Source organism: Amblyraja radiata, chromosome 10 (genome assembly GCF_010909765.2).
Source record: "Amblyraja radiata isolate CabotCenter1 chromosome 10, sAmbRad1.1.pri, whole genome shotgun sequence".
NCBI classification, from domain to species: Eukaryota; Metazoa; Chordata; class Chondrichthyes; order Rajiformes; family Rajidae; genus Amblyraja; species Amblyraja radiata.
Genome location: NC_045965.1, coordinates 48,782,522 through 48,810,077, shown reverse-complemented (window position 1 = coordinate 48,810,077; position 27,556 = coordinate 48,782,522). Strand labels below are relative to the sequence as shown.

General features: G+C 44.0%; 2 protein-coding genes across 2 annotated transcripts in view; one reads left to right on the top strand and one right to left on the bottom strand.

Moving 5' to 3' along the window:
• Positions 1 to 252: 252 nt before the first annotated feature.
• Positions 253 to 13,822, bottom strand: ttc4 (tetratricopeptide repeat domain 4). The gene is made up of 10 exons (XM_033028775.1): positions 13,595 to 13,822; positions 11,337 to 11,454; positions 10,888 to 11,049; positions 9,942 to 10,019; positions 8,696 to 8,820; positions 7,567 to 7,653; positions 5,223 to 5,452; positions 2,413 to 2,497; positions 1,115 to 1,197; positions 253 to 374 (listed from the first exon to the last, which is right to left on the bottom strand). The coding sequence occupies exons 1-10, from the start codon at positions 13,700 to 13,702 to the stop codon at positions 275 to 277; spliced, it is 1,176 nt and encodes a 391-aa protein (XP_032884666.1). The 5' UTR covers positions 13,703 to 13,822; the 3' UTR covers positions 253 to 274.
• A 280-nt stretch (positions 13,823 to 14,102) lies between these two features.
• The window catches only part of LOC116977904 (tyrosine-protein phosphatase DSP2-like), a 31,893-nt gene continuing 18,439 nt past the window's right edge, over positions 14,103 to 27,556 (top strand). Inside the window, exon 1 of the mRNA XM_033028777.1 lies at positions 14,103 to 14,185. The gene's annotated coding sequence lies outside the window, so the exon portion shown is untranslated. The remainder of the gene's footprint in view (positions 14,186 to 27,556) is intronic.

Here is a 27,556-nt window from a genome sequence, read left to right as displayed (position 1 = left end):
TACACTATGATTCCCAGGCTATTGTTGAGAGAAATGTCCATGTTGCTTGTCATAGATTCAGCTGGATATTAAAAGGCTCAAAACCTCTAAAATTATAAAACCAACATTTGCTACATTTTTAGAATGACAAAAGATAGCATTGGAGTTGCAGTCAGATCCTTTCCCCAACACTCTCCTGCCCTCTTGCCCACAACAACAAAAAAAAGTCCTTTTTGTTCAGCTTCCAGAAGTCAATTACTGGTATTGATTGGATTCAAATACAAATATAGACGTTTTAATTTTCTTGAAGATTTTTTCCTGATAGAAATTCTTTACAGAACGATGAACCTCTGACCAGAATTATGATTCTTGGATTGCCAGCCTTCACAACGTATCTAGAGACAAAGATTCAGAGAAGTTTGGAACAGAAGAATCAACATTTAAAGCACAAAGTCTTAGCAGATATTTGCACCTGTGGTATTTTGAGTGCCATAGAAGACATTGGTAAATATACAATCCAGCTCAGGTTTGACTGAGGAGTATGCCGGACTCAGACATTTTGTGTACTACCATCCATTTAGCTTGAATAATCCCTACAGTTTACAATGGTGTTCATGAAATTTTAGACCAACATTCAAAGCAGTCCAAAGTCCAATGCCTAAAGACTGCTTTTAATAACTAATGTCTAATAGATTAAAAAGACAAGACTGATAGGCCACACCACTGCCTAACTCTTTCATATATTTGTAACGCAAGAGTTACGTCCCACAGACCCGTGTTTGAGTCAGATGTTGCGCAAGTCGGTGACGGTAAAGCTACTGCGCACGGGTTAATTTTACTATTCGACGCGGAGGCCGTGTGGGTGCAACCACAAAAACAGCTGACTGGCTTGCGTAAACGGCCACATGCAAGGGCAGTAGCGCACTGCTACTGAGACTACCAGCACACGCAACTTGGAAATAAAGAATTGCTTACGCGACTGAGTTAACGTAAATTGCTTAGTACGCAAGATAGGGAGTGCCTATATTCAATTACTTTAAAGGTGGCACAAGGATACTTCATACAAAATATTACCAACAAAAGATGCAGCATGAATTGAAGGGAGGTATGTGGCTAGAAGGTACATTCTGCTCACCTGGGGTGACTCAACACCTGCCGCAGGGAACACACTGGGTCCACCAGGAAAAGATCCCCCATCTGCTCATCTTCAAAGTACAGCTGTGGCCACAAATATTCCAAGTACCACATTAATAAAGTAGCTTCAGTTATATTTTAATATTACCAAAGACATTTAAGATAATTTGCCCATTCCTTGATTATTACAACAGTGAATTAGTTTACAGATTTTGCAACAGATAAAGCATTCCTTCCTGCATCTTACAATGGTCTACCTACAGGCACTTGTATGCCCGATTGTCTTGCTGTTCAATAACCTTTGGCACTTGTTGAACTGATTTTCTGTGTAAAAGGATCATTACTATTGGATTCTGATATACAAAGACTATTGTGTGTGAAAATATTCAGCATGTAGTTAGCTGTCCAAATAAACATGTACTACAGGTTTTGTTCTTATTCTCCATCAAACTTATTCCTATAATAAAACCAACAGTAAATGAAAACCACACAAGAATAAAAACCTAAAAGGAAAGGTTACAAATGCATGTTCTGAGGCTGTATTCACAGAGATATGAATGAATTAATTTTGCCTTCAACTGTAATCATTTATATTTCCTATTCTAGACTGCCTTTTTAAAGCACACAATGATTTCAAACAGATATTATGACAATACATGTCTAGAACCGATTTTCCAGCAACTGGTGGTCCGGCATCTCCTTTAATCCGGACAAAATTACGAGAGCATACTTCCCCCAAGAATTTTCAGGTCCCCCCAAAAATGTGCAGCCTAGACAAAGTGAGACGGCTGATCTCGACCTCATCGGGACCTCCGTCTGATCAGCGGGTCGAAATTGCCACCTGCAGCCGGGTGTCTGGAATTCCGGCCCAGCTAAAGTTGGCAGATCCGTTCCCTTGGCTGAGGCCAACTTTGCGGGCAGATACCTCAGCTGCCTAGGCAGACAGTTCCGGTACCGTTAGTCTCCTCTCGGAAGCCGTGACCCCAGTTATCCGGCAAAACAGATCATCTAGAAAAGTTCTAGTACCAAGGATGGCAGAAAATCAGTGGTAGACCTATACTGGGAGCTCCATAGGGGACCAGAATGTATTTAATTATAGGTGTTTATGAAATGGATTACAGTTCATCTAAAATAAAAGGGTCTCCTTCCTAAATTCAGCATTATATTTAAAAATATATAGATTAAAAGCTATCCAAACAAGAAAATCAAAAGTCAATATTAGCTTTTTTAAAAATATGGTCACAATCTACTTAGAACGTTTTTTACTCTCTTATCTGGACAACGTAATTAAAGTCATACCTCCAAATTGGCTGTCTTATATTTCTTTTCTGTATCCCATGGGGGTGATTGCTCACCAAACATTTCTGATAAATGATCAATAAACCTAAAATGGAAACAGCCAATGTTAGTTCTGCATAAAGCATAAAAATTCACCCTCTAACATTTCATAAAAATACATTTATGTCCACATAGAAGGTGCTCAATGACATGATTAGTCAGTACACACCAAGTCCACGCATACCAGCGGTCCCTGCACTCTAGTACTATTCTATGCACAATAGGGACACTTTACAATTTTACCAAGCCAATTAGCCTACAAATCTGTACGTCTTTAGAGTGTTGGAGAAAACCAGAGCACCTGGACAAAACCCACAAAGGTCACTGGGAGAATGTACAAACTCGATACAGAAGCACCTGTAGTCAGGATCAAAACCAGGTCTCTGGCGCTGCGCCATCGTGGCGCCCGTGTAGGAAGCAACTGCAGATGTTGGTTTCTACCGAAGATAGACACAAAATCTGAGAGTAACTCAGTGGATTTCTGGAGAAAGGAATCGGTGACGTTTTGGGTCGGAACCCTTCTTCTGAATTGTTGACATGGTGCTTTTCTCTCGAGCTATTGTTTGACCTGGAGTCTAATTCCAGCATCTGCAGTTTGTTACTTTCGTAATAGAATAATGGTAGTTTTCTATTTATTCTAGGTCAGCAGAAAAAAAGACAAAGATTTCATTCCACTTGGCAGTACTAGGGAAGAAGAAGATATGTCTTTCTCTTCCCTACCTCCATCCCAAAGAGGGCAGTGAATGTTTTCTCCCCACTCCAAGGGAAGAGAAGGGGGAGGGGGGGGGGGATGGTAGCCAAAATAAATCTCTCATAGGCTGAGGTCACAGTAGATACGATGATGAATATCAGAGATTGCCTGGTTCAAGGACAGAGAGTGAGAATAAAAGGAAATTAGTTTAAAAATCTAAAATGCAGGCCTGTAAGTCATGCCCATATCCTGTGATAATGTGAGCAAAAAAGGGAGCCATGTCATCGATGGATAACTTGCAGCAGTAGTGGTCTGTTCTGGTACAGATAGAATACTGCCTAAAGTTATAGAATTTGAAATTAATTCCATTTAACAAGAATATACCCAGATGGAAGAACAGGTACTGCTCCTCCAATAGGCATTGGGCATTGTGTAAATGCATTTCCAGCGTTCTCAGGTTCATACAGTACGGAAACAGACTCTTCGGCACAATCCATCCATGATGCCCACCTAAAATAACCACATCTTCTCGCATTTGGCCCATATCCCTTTAAATCTTTCCTATCCATGGACGTCTCTTTAAAGTACTTTTACAGTAACTGCCTCAACTACTTATTCTGGCAGCTCATTCCATATACCCATTACCCTCAGTGAAAAAGTTGCTCTGAGGTTCGCCTTAAACCTTACCGCTCTCACCTTAAACCTGTCCTCTGGTTCTTAATCCTACTACTCGGAGCAAAAGATTGTGCATTCACCCTATCTATTCCCCGCATGATTTTATACACCTCTATAAGATCCCTCTCATCCTTCTGCGCTCCAAGGAATAAAGTCCTAGTCTGCCCAACCTCTCCCAATAGCTCAGGCTCTCAAGTCCTGGCAACATCCTTGTAAATTGTCTCTGCATTCTTTAGCTTAATGACATCCTTCCTATAGCATGCTGAATACAGTGTTCCAAATCCAAATGCAGCCTCACAAACATTTCATACAACTATAACATAGCATCCCGACTTCTATACTCAGTACCCAGACTGTTGAGAACCAATGTATCAAAAGCCACCTTTACCACCCTATCTACCTGTGATGCCACTTTCACAGAACAATGTACCTGCAGTCCTGGATCCCTCTGCTCTACGGCACTTCCCAGAGCCCTACCAAACTCCTGCCCTGCTTTGACTTCCCAAAATGTAACCCCTTATGTTCAGAAGTCCTACAACACCGGTACTTCCTTGACCGTAACACAGACTGTCCTCAATACATCTCCATTTAACTGTTAGTTCACGTTGTTTCAAATATATTTGTTGCAAAGTAGTCTGATACCAATTCACAGCATAAAATAAGAATAAAGATAGCAAGATACCAGTAGTTGCAGGTTATCAATAACTTCCCAGGATATATTACCTCCAATGTAGCAAAACACCCTAAGTTGTGTAATAGAGATGTTAGTGAAGATAAAATTAACTAAATAATGCAAGGAGCATTAGGGCACATCAACGTTTGCTCAGTGGTAGATTTTAAGTAGAACCTTACAAAAAGGTGGGGTGTGAAGCAGATGCTTTTGGAGAACATTCTAGAGCTTAAAGACATGCCAGGTGAAGGGACATTACTGTTGGAGCAAATAAAACCAGATTTCAGCAGCAGCCAAAATTTAGCAGAATGCCAACAATCTTATAGCATTAGTGATCTGGGGAAATTCTGACAATGGGGAGTAGTTAGCTACAGGAGCATCTGAAAGTGATTTTTTAAATTCTGGAGATGCTATTTAAATGGGAACTACGGTACCTCAGCAAACATACAGGTGGTTGAAGGGTGCCAGCTCAAGAACAGTGCACGTGGTATCGAGATTCTGCTAACGCGCTCAATAAGGAGAAAACTTAATTTCAAGTTGTTGCTCATTTATCCGGGAACATTTAAAAAAAATCAACATAGCAATAAAGTATAAGCCAACAGGAATATTTGACTATACTGAATCATTTTTTCCCTCTCAAACAAGAGATAATTTTGAATCCTATAATCAAAAAGACAATGGCATCAATAAAAAATTAAAAAATCAAAATGAATCTTACGCTTAATAAATACTTACTGGGCATCTTCGTGAAAGGCTGAGATGAAGTCCATTTGTTCATGCTCAGGATATAGGAACAATACAGGCCAATGCAAGCTGCCATTTTCATCCAGGTGTACTACATGACTTTCAGCATTCACTCCATTAAACAACGTCCTTACTATGCTGTTGTCCTTCTTTCCATCATTTTCATCATCAGCGCTTTGACTGGGCAGCTCTGGAGGCTCAAATAATTTGATCTTTCTTTCCTAAAGGACCATAAAGAAATCAACTGAAGCACAAAAAAATATAGAAAATGCATGAACATGCCACTATCTCCACGTATCAACCTTAGAGGCTATGGTATTAACTAGACTATACCAAGAACTTGGGACTGGGAAGCACTCGACAATCCACTTTGAAGAGGCACAGAGTACTTTCTTTAATTGGGTGTGATAAATGATTCCACAATATCCAACTCAAGATTTTTGTTTAAATTAAAAGTAATTTATTTATTTAATCAGTCACCACACACCATTACCAATTAACCATATAACAATTACAGCACGGAAACAGGCCATCTCGGCCCTACAAGTCCGCGCCGAACAATTTTTTTCCCTTAGTCCCACCTGCCTGCACTCATACCATAACCCTCCATTCCCTTCTCATCCATATGCCTATCCAATTTATTCTTAAATGATACCAACGAACCTGCCGCCACCATTTCCACTGGAAGCTCATTCCACACCGCTACCCCTCTCTGAGTAAAGAAGTTCCCCCTCATGTTACCCCTAAACTTCTGTCCCTTAATTCTGAAGTCATGTCCTCTTGTTTGAATCTTCCCTATTCTCAAAGGGAAAAGCTTGATCACATCAACTCTGTCTATCCCTCTCATCATTTTAAAGACCTCTATCAAGTCCCCCCTTAACCTTCTGCGCTCCAGAGAATAAAGACCTAACTTATTCAACCTATCTCTGTAACTTAGTTGTTGAAACCCAGGCAACATTCTAGTAAATCTCCTCTGTACTCTCTCTATTTTGTTGACATCCTTCCTATAATTGGGCGACCAAAATTGTACACCATACTCCAGATTTGGTCTCATCAATGCCTTGTACAATTTTAACATTACATCCCAGCTTCTATACTCAATGCTCTGATTTATAAAGGCTAGCATACCAAAAGCTTTCTTTACCACCCTATCTATATGAGATTCCACCTTCAAGGAACTATGCACGGTTATTCCCAGATCCCTCTGTTCAACTGTATTCTTCAATTCCCTACCATTTATCATGTACGTCCTATTTTGATTTGTCCTGCCAAGGTGTAACACCTCACATTTATCAGCATTAAACTCCATCTGCCATCTTTCAGCCCATTTTTCCAAATGGCCTAAATCACTCTGTAGACTTTGGAAATCCTCTTCATTATCCACAACACCCCCTATCTTGGTATCATCTGCATACTTACTAATCCAATTTACCACCCCTTCATCCAGATCATTGATGTACATGACAAACAACAAAGGACCCAACACAGATCCCTGAGGCACCCCACTAGTCACCTGCCTCCAACCCGACAAACAGCCATCCACCATTACCCTCTGGCTTTTCCCATTCAGCCACTGCTGAATCCATCTTGCTATTACTGCATTTATACCCAACAGTTTAACCTTCTTAACCAACCTTCCATGAGGAACCTTGTCAAAGGCCTTACTAAAGTCCATATAGACAACATCCACTGCTTTACCCTCGTCAATTTCCCTAGTAACCTCTTCAAAAAATTCAAGAAGATTAGTCAAACATGACCTTCCAGGCACAAATCCATGTTGACTGTTCCTAATCAGACCCTGTTTATCCAGATGCTTATATATATTATCTCTAAGTATCTTTTCCATTAATTTGCCCACCACTGAAGTCAAACTAACAGGTCTATAATTGCTAGGTTTACTCTTAGAACCCTTTTTAAACAATGGAACAACATGCGCCGTACGCCAATCCTCGGGGACTATTCCCGTTTCTAATGACATTTGAAATATTTCTGTCATAGCCCCGGCTATTTCTACACTAACTTCCCTCAATGTCCTAGGGAATATCCTGTCAGGACCTGGAGACTTATCCACTTTTATATTTTTCAAAAGTATCAGTACTTCTTTTACTTTGAAACTCATAGAAACTCAAAGGTCTCGACCCAAAACGTCACCCATTCCTTCTCTCCAGAGAAGCTGCCTGTCCCGCAGAGGTACTCCAGCAGTTTGTGTCTACCTACAGCACCTCATAATTCAAAGGATCGGATACCTGAATTGTGTGAAACTTGCATTTAATTTCAAACATGCCATTCTTCCTACCCCTCCACCCACCACCCGCTTTCTTCCCACGTTCCCTACCTGGATGGCTTTCAGTAATGCCTCTGCTTGCACCCGTTGCTTCTTATCACTCAACGTTGCCTTCCTTCGATTACGCTCTTCAACCCGCTATCAAAAAGAATATAGAGTGATTCAACACCAGAAGCCATAAACAGTCAGGAACTCATCTGTCCACTGGGTTTAACATCAATTCAAAATTATGGTTTAAAGTCATCTGGTCTCGGCCCTGCTGTGGAGATTTTTGTATATTGGGCGTTTGAGAGTCTGCATACGTTGCCACAAGCATTCTTACACTATAAAGACATGTTAGAACTTTACCAGTTTCATCAGCAAGTACTTTCCATATTGGCAAGCTCTTTGCTGCCCTGGAGAAGCACACCGACCATCTCTGGTAACCATAGAGTAATGTATGATACGGTGACTACTTCTCCTGCATTCGGAGCCACTCAATAACAGTCTCTCTTAGAGTCACTTATAACACACAACCCCCTCCCCAGGTACGTTCCCCTGCAACCGCAGGAGATGCAACACCTGTCCTGTAACCTCCCCCCTCGACTCCATCCAAGGACCCCGACAGTATTTTCAGGTGAGACAGAGGTTCACTTGCACCTCCTCCAACCTCATCTATTGTATCCGTTGTTCCAGGTGTCAACTCCTATACATCGGCGAGACCAATCTCAGGCTCGGCAATCGTTTCGCTGAACACCTCCGCTCAGTCCGCCTTAACCTACCAGATCTCCTGGTTGCTCAGCACTCCCTCTCCAATTCCCAATCGGACCTTTCTGTTCTGGGCCTCCTCCATTGTCAGAGTGAGGCCCAGTGCAAATTGGAGGAACAGCACCTCATATTTCGCTTGGGCAGCTTACACCCCAGCAGTGTGAACATTGACTTCTCTAACTTCAAATACCCCTTGCTTTCCTTCACTCTCCATTCCCTCCCCCTTTCTCCCACCAGTCTTACTGTCTCCGACTACATTCTATCTCTGTCCTGCCCACTCCCCTGACATCAGTCTGAAGAAAGGTCTCGACCCAAAACGTCACCCATTCCTTCTCTCCAGAGAAGCTGCCTGTCCCGCAGAGGTACTCCAGCAGTTTGTGTCTACCTACAATTTAAAGCAGCATCTGCAGTTCTTTCCTACAAATAACCATACCTTCTGCTTATCAGTTTTGGCTCTCAGTTCAAGGAGTTGTTTTTCTTTTGGTTCAATCCGGAGGCCCTCATCACACCATGATACTGCACTGCTGGCATCCTTCAGTTCAATGTGGCACAGGGCACCTGTCAACATCACAAGCTAAATTTAAGATACCAGAGCAAATGCCAAAGAAGAAACCATTATGCTAAAAAAAAAATATTCATCAATTAAGAAATCACAGTGAAACATTATGAAATCAAAGCAAGTTCCTTAATTATTGTTCCTTTTGTAATTATCAATGTGCAACTATCAGCTATTGACCAGAATAAATAGTTCTGGAGCAAGTAGCGATTCTTAGAATTGTTCTATTAAAACAATGAACAACAAAAAGATTGGGAATGGGTGGAACTCAATCAGCAAGCACAGCTCTGATTGATTTTGTGTAGCACTGGTGTATCTAAATATTAATGACTAAAGCCTCAATTCACTTTTTGACTATAACTTTCTGCAGAAACAAATAGGAAGGGTGTGATTAAAATAGAGAGGGAGCAGGAAAGACTCACACATAAAATTGTTGTCTGGATTGGATGGTTTGAGTTAGAGAGAGATTGGATTGGCTGGGTTTGTTTCTCCTGGAGTGATGACTTTTCAGAGGTTTATAAAATGACAAAGGGCAGAGACAGGCTAGATAGTCACAGAGTAGGGAATTCTAAAACCAGAGGGCTTAGATTTAAGAAAGGGGAAAGATTTAAAGGGAATCTCAGAACCAAATTCATTCACAGAGAGTGGTGGGTCTATGGAATGCATTGGCTGTGCTATTAGCAAAGACAGACACACTTGCGATGTTTAAAAATCATTTGGACAGATCCAGGAATAGGAAAGATTTGGCAGGATGTGGCCCAAACATAGGCAAATACAATTAGCATAGATCAGCATCTTGGTTGGGTTAGATAAGTTAGGCCGAATGCCATGTTTCTATGCTGTATAACTCAATTAACTTATGAATCTAAATCAAACTGTGGAACAAAACAACGCAAGTAATTACTAATGAGTATTTAAGGACAATACGAATCTTGAGTTATATTGTGCTATTGTGGAATTTGTGTTCTTTCTTCTGGTTCTCTGCTTATGGAGTTCCAAATGTCTTTTCTGTTTCTCAAGAATTAAAAAACCCCGGGAATAGGTTCCCATTAATAAAGTCTAAACGGGAGGAAGGACACGAACACAAAAGCTGTTTTGGAGACAGTGCATTTGCAGCTCCTACCTCTGATTATTGCTTTCAGATGATTTGGTTTCAATTTTCGAGCTGCAATCGCATCATTTAATGCTGATCGATTATTACCTAGAGACAGAATATCAAATCCAATAGTTAGCACACTCATTTTACTTTTGTATTCTTCACATTTTCTATCCTTAACAATTACCTGCCATTACCTTGGTGCAATGCCATAAGCCGGAGAGTTGCTGTCTTACACGCTTGCAACGCCAGAGACCCGGGTTCGATCCCGACTACGGGTACTGTCTGTACAGAGTTTGTACGTTCTCCCCGTGACCGCGTGTGTTTTCTCCGAGATCTTCGGTTTCCTCCCACACTCCAAAGACGTACAGGTTTGTAGGTTCATTGGCTACAGAAATTGTCTCTAGTGTATGTAGATAGTGTTATCGCTGGTCAGTGTGGACTCGGTGGACCGATGGGCCTGTTTCCACGCTGTATCTCTAAACTAAACTGAACGGTGGGCCTTATGGAAGATAGCATATTACACATTTCCCCTCAGCTGTGCCTACTAATGTATGAGACGTTACAGCTTTGAGAGCTTGTCGCACTTAAATATACTGCCTCACCTCAGCATACAATCAACTGCGTTGCAGAACAATTCCACTAAACACAATATATATTCATTATTTTCCAAGTAAGATTGGCTTTATGAAAAGATGGGGGAACACATTGTCTGTGTGGGCTGGTTGTGTTGCAACTATTTTCTTATTTCCAAGGGTTTAATAATGAAAGCTGAAAAACAGTAATTAATTTTAAATTGCAAACTCCTGTTGACAAAGGAATACAATTCAGCCCCAAACAAATCCACAAACTAAATTTTAATCATATTACTCTGCTCCAAATTCAATTCTAAATCTCACTTCTGATTTTTTGAACAAATCATAAATCCCAGTCCCACCCATCCACCAACTTGTTAAATACCAGAAAGTTATACCTAAATAAAATTGTGCTGCAGCTCTGTTTGTATAGAGTATGACGGTTAGCTCTGTGTCGGAGCATTTCCTCTTCAGACCCTCTGTGTAAGAGACGACTGCCCTCTTATAATTCTTTTCCTTAAAATATTCGTTTCCTTCATTCTTGTATGTTTTTGCAAGCTCTGTAAATTGTAAGGTAGAAGCACATTACAATCTGTAAATATATAAAAACTCGCAATCACACCAATTAAGTGAAGGTTTAGGTTTATTTTTTCACTTACACCAGTTGTGGCTGAAAGTGCAGTTTAAATCATTTTACCAGCTTTGTATATAAAACAAAAAAACCCCGCCATTGATAGATAACTTTTTTGGGACATAACATTTTCTCTGAGGAAGGAATCTGTCAATTGTCTACAATGTTGAAGTTTGAAATTTAGAGTAAGATTTGCTTTAATTATTTTTCTTGTACCTTCTGGAGATTGATCCTCATCGTATAACATGGACTGGATGCAGGCAACTTCTGGGTGCTTCACTGGATCAAGGTCTTCTGGTGCCTTTTTCATGAAGATTGGAATTTTATCAAACTCCTTGACAGGAAAAACAAAAAGACACATTGTCAGCTTTAAAAAAATCCCTTTCTGCCTTTAATTTCATCCTTCTGATATTCTTCTCTAGCTCCTGGTCACTACTCAACAAGAAAGGAGTAAATGGCTCTAACTGATCACAATTTGCAAATAATCTACAAATTTAGCTCTATTCACAAGCCAAGAGGAAACCTTTTTTGAACTAAAAGTTTCATATTTTATCGGACGTGACATAATGGTGGGTGTTTTACCATATGTGAAGGAAGTTGCCTTATCTTTTGTGAAAGGATTAACATGAAGACCAATTCTCTGGCAAATGGTGGTGTGTTTGGCTTTGTAAAAGCGTTTTATCTGGATGCACAAAGAATGTCATGGAGATATGCAGCATGGAAACAAACTCTTATATTCACCAAGGTAAACACAAAATGCTGGAGTAACCCAGTGGGCCAGGCAGCATCTCTGGAGATATCCCATTCCTTCTCTCCAGAGATGCTGCCCGACCCGCTGAGTTACTCCGGCATTTTGTGTCTACCTTCGATTTAAACCAGCATCTGTAGTTCTTTCCTATTTATATTCGCCAATTCTCTACCCGTTACACAAATCCCACATTAATCCACATTTTAAAATTCTCTCTACATTCCTTCTGAACCTTCTGAATTTTGTAGTCGGCAGGGCAGTACTCTGCATATCGCCAACTTGGACAATTTTACATTTTTATCAAGCCAATTAACCTACAAACCTGTACGTCTTTGGAGTGTGGGAGGAAAACGACGATCTCGGTGAAAACCCACGCAGATCACGGGGAGAACGCACAAACTCCATACAGACAGTACCCATAGTCGGGATCGAACCCAGCTGCATTTTGCTGTAAGGCAGCAACTCTACCGCTGTGCCACCGTGACATTCTCATCAACTTCCTCCGCCAGACATACTAAGGCCAATTAACCTACCAACCCGCACACCTTTGAAATGCGGAAGAAAATCAGAGCACCCAGGGCAAACGCCACATGGTGAGGACCCAAGGTCAGAGTTGAACCCAGTTCTCTCGCATTTGAGGCAGTGGTTTCTCCTGCTGTGCCAGATAATATTTTGCAAGGCAAACAAAGTTATGGCACAAACAAGGATAAGTGGGATTAATTAAAAAAATACTGGCCTGGATTATACAGAGTTGCTGCTGGCAGTTGTTTAGTGATGAGTGAGGTCATTTCTGATTTCTACACTTGGACATTACAATGATTAAAGAACACTATAGATTAAACGTCTTTGCTTGATTGAAAGATACGGAATGGAAACGCACCCCTCGGTCCACTTGGACATGCCTGCAATCAATCACCAGTTTATACTAGTTATGCTGGTTTATACCTAAAATAGACGCTGGTGTACTCCAGCACTCTGTGTCTATCTCTGTTATTATAGGTGGCGATATGCGGAGCAAAGATACTAGAGGAGCGCTCCTCTAGTATCTTTGATGCAGAGTACTGTCCTGCCGACTACAAATTCAGAAGGGTCAGGTATCTTTACGTCTTAACTTTTCAGGAAGGCCCAGACTTCGGCAACATTTCGTCACAATATACCGCCCGATACAACATATCTGACAATTGAAAAATCACAATCTGCCTGTATTTGCAAATCATGCAGTAGTAAACTCTTAAGAGGGTAAGTTCTGCTCATGACTCTGAGGTACCTAGTTTTAGTTGGGTAATCTACTAAAATACTAACAAAGTTACAAACCATCACTGTTATATTCCAAAGCCTTTTGTACCAGTATTGAACCTAGTGCGCCATTTAGTAGACACAAAATGATGGACAGGCAACGTCTCTGGAGCGAAGGAATGTGTAACGTTTCGGGTCGAGGTCCTTCTTCGGACCGAGAGGCAGGAGAGGGAGTCCAGCATGTTGTCACTATCTCCAGAGATATGGAAAGGGTGAGGTATAAAAACGACAGATCAAGCAGATGAGGTAATGTTGAATAGTTCATTGTTAACTATGGGGAAGGTGACAAGGAGCCATACAATCAGTAAGATTAATCAGGACGGTGAAACTAGTCGAAGAACAAGGGCTGAGGAGAGAGGGAAAGCAAGGGCTACTTGAAGTTAGAGATGCTAATCGCTTTTCGTCACTAATTTCTGGTCACAAATCCCACCTTCTCCCAGTTGTCCTCAGTGAAGCCATCTTTGTACTTCTTCCCCTTGAACTTTTCGAGGAACTCGTCCATGCCGTCCTCCTCCTCGGGGTCAGTGCTGGAAGCCATTGTATCTTTGATTGTATCCACTGGTCCGAGCGCGCCGCCGGCCTGCACAACCTCCAAAGTGATACACTCGGCGGCTCGCTACATTCCAGAACACGTGCTTCCGGTTCCGCCGCCCCGACTCCAGTTCCTGCCCAAAGATCCTCCCACACCAAAGATACCAGAGGATTTTTGCCTCCCACACCAAAGATCAAAGATCCTATAGCGGAGAAGAAGTATGAACTGACAGATTTAAGAATCTAACCCGCACAAACTGTTGCCCCACAACATTGATTACACTGCGAGTCGGGTCAGGTAGGCTCAGGTTACTAAAATGGGCGTGGAAAAATGCCCATGATCCCCTCCATAGCGTACTACACGTCAGCCCATTGCATTTCGCAGGAGTAGCCTATCTTGCTCCGCTATAGGATCTTTGCCAAAGATACCAGAGGAGCTCCTCTAGTATCTTTGCCCCACGCAACACAAGTGCTGAGCAAATGTAGCTAGGTAAACACACTGTGGTCTGAGGAGTGTGACTCGATATAATGTAATGTGCAAAGCGCAGTAGCATTACAAACTACAACGTGGCCCCACAAATAACTCAGTTAAAATATAAGTGCTAATTTATTGTTGTAAAATAAGGAATGTGAGTAAAATGTTAACATTATAAATTTAGAAGAGTGCATGTTAAAACAGGATTTTTAATATACTAGACAAAGGGGGACCTGTTGCCGGGAGGGGGGAGGGGGGCGGCGGCCTGCACTGACCCCGAGGAGGAGGTCCTTGATATTATATTAATATTATTCATTGACTCATTTTCCCCCATCCCCCGCCCTATCCACTCACGCATAGCCCCCAACTGCGCAGGCACGGCTAGAGACGGAGTGGGGTACTGAGGGCGAGGGGTGGGGTAGAGAAGGGTTGAGGTGGGGTAGAGAAGGGTTGAGGGGTGGTAGAGAGGGGGAGGGGTGGTAGAGAGGGGCAGGGGGTGGTAGAGATGGGGCAGAGAGGGAGTGGGGGGTAGAAAGCAAAGATCCTATAGCTATAAGATCTTTGGTAGAAAGGGAGTGGGGGGTAGAAAGGGAGGGGAAGTATAGAGGGAGGTGTCTTGACGATGAGTCATGATGATGATATGCAAATATCTCGACCTTTGGCTCAGCTGACTTGGAGGTCAGATCGCATGTGCACTGTGTAAGCCTAGGCAGGAGGCCATGGCTTAGTGAGATAATAAACATGGAGACCATATAACCATATAACATATAACCATATAACAATTACAGCACGGAAACAGGCCATCTCGGCCCTACAAGTCCGTGCCGAACTTTTTTCCCTTAGTCCCACCTGCCTGCACTCATACCATAACCCTCCATTCCCTTCTCATCCATATGCCTATCCAATTTATTTTTAAATGATACCAACGAACCTGCCGCCACCACTTCCACTGGAAGCTCATTCCACAGCGCTACCACTCTCAGAGTAAAGAAGTTCCCCCTCGTGTTACCCCTAAACTTCTGTCCCTTAATTCTGAAGTCATGTCCTCTTGTTTGAATCTTCCCTATTCTCAAAGGGAAAAGCTTGATCACGTCAACTGTCTATCCCTCTCATCATTTTTAAGACCTCTATCAAGTCCCCCCTTAACCTTCTGCACTCCAGAGAATAAAGACCTAACTTATTCAGCCTATCTCTGTAACTTAGTTGTTGAAACCCAGGCAACATTCTAGTAAATCTCCTCTGTACTCTCTCAGACCTCTAAATAATGTGTCAGCATCATTATTATTGCACATCTGAGGCCAAGATGTGACTTTGGCGACGAGGATATTTTGGATTCTGAATCCGTGGCTACGAGCTGGAAAAAGATTTTGTTTTAAATGGCAGTCGCTGGAGCTGATTTCTTAGCACTTCGCGGAGTTCCACACTTCAATCCGACGGGTGATGCGAGTACCGTCAGCGTGGTGGAATGCTTGGCTGGAGGAATTCAAAGCTTATGCCGACAATCGAGGGCTCTTTGAGGCGAGTACGCCGGCGCCGAAGGTGCAGCGGAGAGTATTGCTTCTTTTCATCGCGGGGCCAGCAGTTCGAGAAATGTTTTAAACACTCCCTGATGCCAGAATGAAGGAAGACTATAAGAAAGCCGTTTATGCGATGTAAAGACAACCACATATAGTGTGATTTCACGAAAGGTCACTGGATCATAGATCCTCACCCACGTGACCGCAAAATTTAACTGGGGTACAAACGTCACTTCCAGTACATGTTATTGATGCTGAAAACACGTACTTTCAAACCCGTTAAAAATCGCGAAAACGGTTAATTTTTGAGCTGTAAATAACTGCCAGTCGGGGTGACCGCGAGGCACAGCTATCTTACTTTAGAGTCCAGAAGATAAAGAAAAACGAAGGTAAAGACAAGAGAGCGCTGAAGGGAAAATAACAGCGGAAGTTGTTGGCCGTGCAGATATAAAGATCGAAAATATCGGGAATTATCGCGTTTGCTCACTGCATTTCATCAAAGCTGAGGCATTATTGATGTTTTGATGACATGCAGTGAGCAAACGCGATAATTCCCGTGACCTTTCGTGAAATCACCCTATACACACGCATATATACACGTACAAGATCAGACTTTTAATAAGTATACTAGACCAAGTGCAGACCCGTTGGGTCTGTTTCCCCAACGGCGTTTTGCAGGGGGGGGGGGGGGGGGGAGGGGGGGCTGCGGCATCAAACTCATATTAACCAACCCCCAAACACACAGGTGGGGGGAGGGAGGGGGGATGTGAAGAGGGGAGGGAGGGGAGAGGAGGTGGAGGAAATGGGACAGATTTGGGAGGGAAAGGAGAGCGGGGTAGGGGGTGAGAGAGGGGGATGGGGAGATAGATGTGGTGGAGGGGGAGGATGGGGAGGTAGGGAAGGAGGGAGGGAGGGGGAGAGGGGTGGGGGAGAGAGGGGAAAGAGTGGAGAGGGAGGTGGAGAGGGGTAGGGGGAGTGATGGAAGAGGGACAGAGGGGTAGGAGGAAGGGGGTGGCGTAGAGAGGGAAGGGGGGTGGGTGAGAGAGGGATGGGTGGGAGAGGGGTTTCGGAGAGGGAAACATAGAACCATTGAAATTAAGTGCAGGAGTAGGCCATTCGGCCCTTCGAGCCTGCACCACCATTCAATATGATCGTGGCTGATCATCCAACTCAGTATCCTGTACCTGCCTTCTCTCCATACCCCCTGATCCCTTTAGCCACAAGGACCACATCTAACTCCCTCTTAAATACAGCCAATGAACAGGCCTCAACTACCTTCTGTGCCAGTGAATTCCAGAGATTCACCACTCTCTGTGTTAAAAATGTTTTTCTCATCTCGGTCCTAAAAGATTTACCCCTTATCCTTAAACTGTGACCCCTTGTTCTGGACTTCCCCAACATCTGGAACAATCTTCCTGCATCTAGCCTGTCCAACCCCTTAAGAATTTTAAACGTCTCTATAAGATACCCCCTCAATCTTCTAAAATCTAGCGATTACAAGGCGAGTCTATCCAGCCTTTCTTCATATGAAAGTTCTGACATAACAGGAATCAGCCTGGTGAACCTTCTCTGTACTCCCTCTATGGCAACAATGTATTTGAACATTGGGCATTGTGACATCACACAATGGAACGTTCACCAAGTGCTTGTGCTCCTGCAAAGGCATATGTAAATGGATCCATTCCGATTGGACATCTGTGAGCATAGGGCATTGTGACATCACACGATGGAACGTTCACCAGGGGCTGGGGCTGGTGAAGCCTCTATGGGTGAGAAGCCAGTTTATTTTTGAAATATTGGGGGGGGGGTGAAGGATTTGATTAAAAACGTGTACTTAAACACGACGACCAATGGCAAACCCGTTGGGTCTGATCCCCCAACGCAGCCGTACCCTACCCGTAGCCCCCACTGGGGGTGGGGGGGCGGCATCACCCCCACTAACCACCCCCACACACAGAGTTGGAAAAGTGTATAAAGACCGTTCCCTACCTGTAGCCCCCAGCGGAGACGTGGTCGTAGAAGTCGGGTTCTTGCCGTCTTAAAATAGCGTATATTGAAGTCGTTGAAGTCGGGTCCGTCTCGGCAACGGGGGGGTGGGGGGGGGGGGGGGGGAGGGGGGTGGCGGGGGCGGCATCACACACACGAAGCATCCCCACACACAGAGTCTTAAAAGTGTAATGACCCAACGCAGCCGTTGCCTATCCGCAGCCCCCATGGGAGACGTGGTCCTCGAAGTAGAGCCGTTCCCGAAAGGCCGTTTTTAAATGGCGTCGCGTGAGGTTGTGCTGCGGGCACCAGCAGCCGTTATGGTCGCTGGCCAGCTGGAGGCGACAAAATGAGTGAGGGGGGGGGGGGGAGGAGAATGTTTTAAAGAAAAAAATGGACATAAACATAACGAAATGTAATGAGGAGTGGATAGCTGGAAGGGAAAGTGAAATGTCTACCGAAATGGATGCTTGTATGGGTGAGTAGCCAAAAACTGGGGGGGGGGGGGGGGGCATTACACTTTTGCGTTGGGGCATTACACTTTTAAGTGGTGAAAGTTCTGACAAAACAGGAATCAGCCTGGTGAACCTTCTCTGTAATCCCTCTCTATGGCAACGATGTCTTTGAGCACTGGGCATTGTGACATCACACGATGGAACCTTCACCATTGGCTGGGGCTCCTGCATAGGCATATGTAAATGGATCCATTCCGATTGGACATATGTGAAGATTGGGCATTGTGACATCACACGATGGAACGTTCAGCAGGGGCTTGGGCTGGTGAAGGTTCTGTTGGTGTGAAGCCAGTTTAGGTTTGAAATATTGGGGGGGGGGGGGGGGGGGGGGTTAGGATTTGATTTAAAACGTACACTTAAACACGTCGAAATGTAATGAGGAACGGATACTTAGAAAGAAAAGTGAAATATTTACCAAAATGGAAAAGATGTCGGCGATTCAGCGTTCCCCCTTATCCTTAAACTTTGACCCCTTGTTCTGGTCTTCCCCAACATCCGGAACAATCTTCCTGCATCTAGCCTGTCCAACCCCTTAAGAATTTTAAACGTCTCTATAAGATACCCCCTCAATCTTCTAAAATCTAGCGATTACAAGGCGAGTCTATCCAGTCTTTCTTCATATGAAAGTTCTGACATAACAGGAATCAGCCTGGTGAACCTTCTCTGTACTCCCTCTCTATGGCAACGATGTCTTTGAGCATTGGGCATTGTGACATCACACGATGGAACGTTCACCATTGGCTGGGGCTCCTGCATAGGCATATGTAAATGGATCCATTCCGATTGGACATATGTGAAGATTGGGCATTGTGACATCACACGATGGAACGTTCAGCAGGGGCTGGGGCTGGTGAAGGTTCTGTGGGTGTGAAGCCAGTTTAGTTTTGAAATATTGGGGGGGGGGGGGGGGGGAAGGATTTGATTAAAAACGTGCACTTAAACACGACGGAATGGAATGAGAAGCGCATACTTAGAAAGAAAAGCGAAATCTCTTCCGAAGTCGAAAAGACGCGGGCGGTCCTGCGTCCGGTTTCGGAGTTGCGGAGAATCACAGGGAGCGCGCCAGCAAAGGGAGTGGGCCAGGGTGCCGGACGGACGGAGTTCCGTTTTGGAATCTGGGGCGAGAGTTTTATATATTACTAGACCAAGTGCAGACCCGTTGGGTCTGTTTCCCCAACGGCGTTTTGCAGGGGGGGGGAGGGGGGGCTGCGGCATCAAACTCATATTAACCAACCCCCAAACACACAGGTGGGGGGGGGGGGGGGGGGGGGATGTGAAGAGGGGAGGGAGGGGAGAGGAGGTGGAGGAAATGGGACAGATTTGGGAGGGAAAGGAGAGCGGGGTAGGGGGTGAGAGAGGGGGATGGGAAGAGATATGTGGGGGAGGGGGAGGATGTGGAGGTAGGGGAGGAGGGAGGGAGGGGGAGAGGGGTGGGGGAGAGAGGGGAAAGAGTGGGGAGGGAGAGTGGAGGGGGAAGGGGGAGAGGTGGAAGAGTGGGGAGGGAGGTGGAGAGGGGTAGGGGGAGTGATGGAAGAGGGACAGAGGGGTAGGAGGAAGGGGGTGGCGTAGAGAGGGAAGGGGGGTGGGGGAGAGAGGGATGGGTGGGAGAGGGGTGCGGAGAGGGAAACATAGAACCATTGAAATTAAGTGCAGGAGTAGGCCATTCGGCCCTTCGAGCCTGCACCACCATTCAATATGATCGTGGCTGATCATCCAACTCAGTATCCTGTACCTGCCTTCTCTCCATACCCCCTGATCCCTTTAGTCACAAGGACCACATCTAACTCCCTCTTAAATACAGCCAATGAACAGGCCTCAACTACCTTCTGTGCCAGTGAATTCCAGAGATTCACCACTCTCTGTGTGAAAAATGTTTTTCTCATCTCGGGCCTAAAAGATTTACCCCTTATCCTTAAACTGTGACCCCTTGTTCTGGACTTCCCCAACATCTGGAACAATCTTCCTGCATCTAGCCTGTTGAACCCCTTAAGAATTTTGTAAGTTTCTATAAGATACCCCCTCAATCTTCTAAATTCTTGCATGTACAAGCCGAGTCTATCCAGTCTTTCGTCATATGAAAGTCCTGACATCCCAGAAATCAGTCTGGTGAACCTTCTCTGTACTCCCTCTATGGCAACAATGTATTTGAACATTGGGCATTGTGACATCACACAATGGAACGTTCACCAAGTGCTTGTGCTCCTGCAAAGGCATATGTAAATGAATCCATTCCGATTGGACATCTGTGAGCATCGGGCATTGTGACATCACACGATGGAACGTTCACCAGGGGCTGGGGCTGGTGATGCTTCTATGGGTGAGAAGCCAGTTTATTATTGAAATATTGGGGGGGGGGGTGAAGGATTTGATTAAAAACGTGTACTTAAACACGACGACCAATGGCAAACCCGTTGGGTCTGATCCCCCAACGCAGCCGTACCCTACCCGTGACAATGAAATGCAATAAAATCTTTTTTTTTTAAAAATAAGCCTGTAAATTAAATTGACTTTTTAAGATTTATATAATGATCAGGTTGATGTGAAACAAATAAATTCTATCCAATAAAAATAAAGCTGATTATTATTGTCAGACAAATGCAATCCACGACTCCTGTCTTCACAAGCAAAGTCAGAATGACGGTTAGTGAAGAATTCAAACATTTGCTGAGCGTTCAAGATGCTGTGCGCGCGCCTCCTGCACCAAAGGGGGGGGGGGGGGGGGTGGTGCGTTTGTCGTCACACACAAAGATGAGGAGGGAGAGGGGGAGGGGTGGTGCGTTTGTCGTCACACACAAAGATGAGGAGGGAGAGGGGGAAGAGTGTGGAGGGAGGGGGGGTGTTGGATCGGAGGTGGAGAGGGGTGTGGGGGTCTAAGCTATTGCAGTAAAGTAAACAGTGTCACTAATGCCAGCGTGTTGTAGAGTAATTAGTCGTTAAGAAATAAGCTCGGTCCTTCCTGTGAAAACCTACCGGTACTCGCGGTAAAGTGAAGAAGCGGTCTCAATTAATAAGCGGCCGATTGGCGATCGTGGAGGCGAGGATCATATCTGTGGCCGGGCAGGGGGGGGGGGGGGGGGGGGGGGTGGTCGTCAGTATTTTTAGTTTGCTCGTTTTCGGACCATGATAACGGGAGAAAAAGGGACTGAAATTGATTGCTATTTGCCGCGAGTTCGTAAGTTACGCGATCGGAGCATTTTGTCCCTGCATGTTTTTGCATGAAGCTCCGAGATTATCTGTTATAGACTAATAAATGTACAACAGGCTGGCATTAGTGACAATGTTCAATTCACCGCGTTATAGTTCAGGCCCTCAATTTCATGAATGAACGTCTGAGTAAGTGAGTGAGTGAGTGAATGAATAAGGAATGAATGAATGAATGAATCTATTAACGTTATAAAGGGTGCAATTAGATTAATTAAAGTCCATACAGTTTGATGTTCATAAATTCCGGCCTTTAGTCTTTCCTTTCAGGTAGGTGATTCATGGGTTCATTTGTGTTCCAGCACATCAGCATGGACCTTGTTCTCTTGCATTTTTATCCACTTCGCAGCACTTTCTTCTGTCTTTTTTAATGTTTTTTGCACTAAATACAATGAAGCTGCTGCAAGTTTCCATTACATTTATTCCACAGAACAACACATTTGAATCTCCAGTAAAACAGGCATCTGTGAAGCCCTCTCAGCCATTTTGTGTGCTGGCGTGAAACAAAGCGCGTGATTGGCCAACTGGCAGACAACTCAATGTCAAACGTGCATTGATTGGAATATTAAAATCTCGACATATTGTTCGTTCTTCTCTAATTTAATTAAGTTGTGCATGTGTTGTTCATATTGAGTTTTAGGGGTTTGAAACACGTTAATATTTTTACACAATATGTGAACATATCATGTTGTTTTGAAAGCTCCTCGGCTCACAGGCTATTCTCTGTACGGTAACTATGGCAACGATGTCTTTGAGCATCTGGGCTTGTGTGGGTGATAAGCCAGTTTAGTTTTGAAGTATTGGGGGGGGGGGGGGGGGTATGTTATCCATTAAAAACGTGCGCTTAAACACGACGGAATGAAATGAGAAGCGCATACTTAGAAAGAAAAGCGAAATCTCTGACGAAGTGGAAAAGACGTGGGCGGTCCTGCGGCCCCCAATAGCCCCCAATGGGGGGGGGGGGGGGCCTCACACACACTAACCACCCCCACACACAGAGTTGGAAAAGTGCATAAAGACCGTTCCCTACCTGTAGCCCCCAGGGGAGATTTGGTCGTTGAAGTCTGGTCCCTGCCGTCTTAAAATAGTGTATCTTGAAGTCGTCGAAGTCGGGTCCGTCTCGGCAACGCGTGGGGGGGGTGGTGGGGGGGTTTGCGGTGCTGCATCACACACACGAAGCTTCGACACACACAGAGCCTTAAAAGTGTAAATGCCCGACCTCTTTTCCGTTTTTCTCTAATTTAATTAAGATGTGCAGGTGGTGTTCTTATCGAGGTTCAGGGGTGAAAATATTTTCACACACACAATATGGGAACATCTCATGTTGTTTTGAAGGCTCCTCGGCCCTCATCTGACTCTCTGTACTGTCACTATGGCAACGATGTCTATGAGCACTGGGCATTGTGACATCACACGATGGAACGTTCACCATTGGCTGGGGCTCCTGCTTTGGCATATGTAAATGGCTCCATTCCGATTGGGCATCTGTGAGCATTGGGCATTGTGACATCACACGATGGAATGTTCAGCAGGGGCTGGTGCTGGTGAGGCTTGTGTGGGTGAGAAGCCAGTTTAGTTTTGAGATTTTTTGGGGGGGGGGGGGGGGGGGTGGGTAAGGTTTTGATTTAAAACGTGCGCTTAAACACGACGGAATGGAATGAGAAGCGCATACTTAGAAAGAAAAGCGAAATCTCTTCCGAAGTCGAAAAGACGCGGGCGGTACTGCGTCCGGTTTCGGAGTTGCGGAGAATCACAGGGAGCGCGCCAGCAAAGGGAGTGGGCCAGGGTGCCGGACGGACGGAGTTCCGTTTTGGAATCTGGGGCGAGAGTTTTATATATTATATGATATGATATATATATGATATATAAATATATAAAACATATATTTACATTTTGTATACACGTGTGTGTAAATATAGATTTACAATACATACATTTGTGTGTATATTTTCAATATATTAACCATGTACAAGTATGTATATATGTACATACACACAAATACATACACACATATATATGTGTATATACATGATTGTATGTGTGTGTAAATAATTCTTGTTTCTCCTTGAACCACTGCAACCCTGGAGATCTTAAAACCGATACAGTAGCACCCTCTTATGCATCAGTGTGATAATTCCATTTTGCACAAGCATGTGAAATATCACTTTGATGCATTAGAGGGTGCTACTGCATCAGTTTTGAGATATCTCCAGAAATGCAGCAGTTCAAGAGGGCAGGGCAAATAGGAATGGAGAACTGAGTGTTCACAGCCTGCAAAGCTCACATCCCTTAAATGAATAAAAAACCCTCAGAGTGTTTTCCAATAATTTCTTACTGCTGACATGAGGCTCACAGCCCTGCAGTTTCCCAGCTTATCACAACAGTCCCTTCTGAGCATGGTAACACTACTTAGCTACCCTCTGGTCTTCCAGTATGTCACCTGTGGCTGAGGTGATGCAAAAAATCTTTATAAGAACCCTTGCAATCTCCTTCCTTGCGCCCCTTAACATCCTGCGCTAATTTTCCTGACAGCCCTTTGGATGATGTGGCCTCTGGGTTATCTATGAATTCTCTGAAAGCAGTTATCTCCTTACTTCTTTTATTTGGTAAGATGATACAGACCTGGTCAGAGTTGGAGACATGATGAGTAAATTACATTTTCAGTTGACAACTCGCCTGTCGCTGCAGTTGGTATGTATCTGATCCCAAGACCAGAACAACCCATCCCTGCACAATGGGCATGTTAGAAACATAGAAAATAAGTGCAGGAGGAGGCTATTCGGCCCTTATCACAGGGCACCCTCCATCACCCAGACATTAAGGTAGTGTACATGCCAGCTCATTGCTGCTTCAATGAATTGAGACATTATTACAACCTTCAAGGTGCACTGCAGCAGAGGGTTGTTCAAGTTGTCCAGATAATGGGAGGACTTGTAAGGAATTTTGGAAGAAATGCATCAAGCACATTGTGGCTTCCAGGGCAGAGGTCAAGTCAGCTGAATATGAATGAATTTGGAATGAGCGTGACTTCTGGTCAATAAAGTTGTCAAGATGGTTTATTAACTCACAAACATGCAGTGGAGGTCAACCATGTCAAAATGCCACCAAAAATTAGAACTTTTTAAGCTGCCCTTGTGATAAAGTACATGGAATACGAGATGGACGTGAAATGAACAATCAATAGGAAAGAGGTCCCGCATTTAGCTTTTAGTTAGTCATTCACTTTTTTTCATTCACTTAACTCACCACAAAGGAAACACGGTCTTCTTTTGCTGGAGGACGAAACAATGGTGCAGCAATTTGTGCCACTCCCAACAGCTTCAGTGACCTAGGTTCAATCCCAAATTCAGGTTCTGTCTATTTGGATTTTCAACATTTTTGTAATTGCCTTACTTTCCTCACGTTGTCATCCATTTTCCCACAAAGCAAAGAATTGCTGCTAGTTGATTTATTTGCAACTGTAAATTGCCCCTTTCAGTATGCAAAATAATCAAAGAAGAGTTGATGGGTATAAGACTTTGGAGATACAGCGCAGAAACAGGCCCTTCGGCCCACCGAGTCCACACCAGCCAGTGATCACCCCGCACACAAGCATTATCCTACACACTAGGGACAATTTTACCAAAGCCAATTAACCTACAAACCCTACAAACCTGTACATATTTGGAGTGTGGGAGGAAACCAGTGCACCCGGAGAAAACCCACACTGTCACAGGAAGAACGTACAAACTTCGTACAGACAACACACATAGTCAGGATTAGAAACATAGAAAATAGGTACAGGAGTAGGCCATTCGGTCCTTCGAGCCTGCACCGCCATTCAATATGATCATGGCTGATCATCCAACTCAGTATCCAGTACCTGCCTTCTCTCCATACCCCCTGATCCCTTTAGCCACAAGGGCCACATCTAACCCTCTTAAATATAGCCAATGAACTGGCCTCAACTACCTTCTGTGGCAGAGAATTCCAGAGATTCACCACTCTCTGTGTGAAAAATGTTTTCCTCATCTCGGTCCTAAAAGATTTCCCCCTTATCCTTAAACTGTGACCCCTTGTTCTGGACTTCCCCAACATAGGGAACAATCTTCCTGCATTGAACCAGAGTCTCCAGCGCCGTGAAACAGCAACTCTACCGCTGCACCACTGTGCTATCTGGCACATGGGAATGCTCCTACACATGGGAGAGAATACACTGCAAGACTACAGAGAAATAAGAGGGGTGACAAGAATGGTGTAGAAACAAGAAACTGCAGACGCTGGTTTACACAAAATATAAAGTGCTGGAGTAACTCAAGCGGGTCAAGCAGCATCTCTAGAGAACATGAATGGCGACATTTTGGATCGGTACTTTTCTTCAGTCGTGAATAATTTAATTGATTTTTGTTAACCAAATATGTATACATACAAGGAATTTGCCTTTGTGCTTTGCTCACAAGTAACAACACGATATACAGTAGACAATTAAAAATAAAACATTATAACTTAAACATGTGAAGAATGAAATAAAATACCAGAGCAAAAGGAGGCTAGACTTTTGGTTGTTGAGTAAAGCTACTGCTCGTGAAAAAAAGCTGTTTTTAATGTCTGGCTGTGGTGGCTTTGACAGTCCGGAGTTGCCTTCCAGAGGGAAGTGCTTCAAAGAGTTTGTGACCAGGGTGAGAGGTCAGAGATGATCTTACCCGCTCGCTTCCTGGCCCTTGCAGTGTACAGTTCGTCGATTGAGGAGGTGGGGGGGGGAAGGTTGCAGCCAACAACCTTCTCGGCTGATCAAACAATGCGCTGCAGCCTCCGGATGTCATGCTTGGTGGCTGAGCCAAACCAGACCATTATGGAGAAGGTGAGTAGACTCCATGATGGCAGTACAAAACTGGACGATCATTGCCTGTGGCTGATTGTGTTTTCTGAGCTGCCGCAGGAAGTACATCCTCTGTTGTGTCTTTTTGGCTGTGGAGTCGATGGTGACCTCCCATTTAAGATCCCTGGAGATGATGGTTCCAAGGAACTTAAATGACTCCACAGATATGATTGTGGTATTGTTGATGGTGAATAGGGGGAGTGGAGGGGGAGCTCTCCTAAATTCTACAATCAATTCCACTGTATTAAGAGTATTGAGCTCCAGGATGTTGCGATGGCACCAGGACGCCAGCTGTGTCACTTCCTGCCTGTAGGCAGATTCCTGTCCATCCTGGATCAGTCCAATCAGGATTGTGTCATCCGCAAACTTGAGAAGCTTGACAGGAGTCTTTGGAGGTGGAGTCGTTGGTTTTGGATGAGGACCCTTCTTCAGACTGCTATGAATGATGTGACTGCTCTTCTGGGAGTCAGCACAGTTCCAATCAAATTAATTAGATGAGCCAGTATGGACTTGATCACAGATTTGCAGAATTTGTCAGTTAATAGCTACCTTCAGTTGACAAATAAAGAGCTGCTATGCGGGTGGGTGGAGGTATAAACTCCGCACATAAATGATTGGCACAGGAGTTGCTCAACACTAGTAATTGCTTCAAACAAAGACAATTGTACTCCACAATTTGAACGAAAATCCGAAAGCTTTTTCTCACCTCAAAATGAATGCAGACAGCCTTCACCATGCCATGATACCCGGCAGCATCTAATAAACTGCACAGGTCATATATAGAGTGTGAGGTGACCATACAATATAAATTACCTAGATTGTTTTCACCTCACCTTAAATATCTACATCTTAAATATATTTCATGATCTGACCTCCACCACCGTCAGTGACAGAGAATACTAGAGGTTGTCTCTATCCGAGAGAAGAAATGTCAATGCATCTATGTTTTCAATGCCCCATGTTTAGCAGCTCTGTCCTCTTGTTTGTCACTCTTCCTCCAATGGAAACATTTCAAAATCTACTGTGTCAAGACCTCATTGGATGTTATATGTTTGAATAAGGTCACGCCTCATTTGTGAAAGACAACACCTTAAATTCCCATCACCATACTATTCCTGCAAGCTCCCTGGATCTACTCCCTGGTCATTTATGATGTTTGCAGGATTGTGGTTGATCTCACAGCCAATGCAATTGATCAAACATTTGTATTGACAAGTGAGCAATAAGATAACAGACAAACACTAGGGCGAATCTTTCATCGTACATTCTCATCCAAATTTGGAGGAGACCTACTGGTTGTTGAAAACTC

What these genes read in the sequence shown, in the direction of transcription:
- ttc4 (XM_033028775.1), bottom strand. Translation starts at nt 13,702, where the DNA reads ATGGCTTCCAGCACTGACCCCGAGGAGGAGGACGGCATGGACGAGTTC. An exon ending in TGAGGATCAATCTCCAGAAG is followed by an intron (nt 11,050 to 11,336) that starts GTACAAGAAAAA and finishes TACAATTTACAG; the next exon opens with AGCTTGCAAAAACATACAAG. An exon ending in CATTACTGAAAGCCATCCAG is followed by an intron (nt 5,453 to 7,566) that starts GTAGGGAACGTG and finishes ATGGTCCTTTAG; the next exon opens with GAAAGAAAGATCAAATTATT.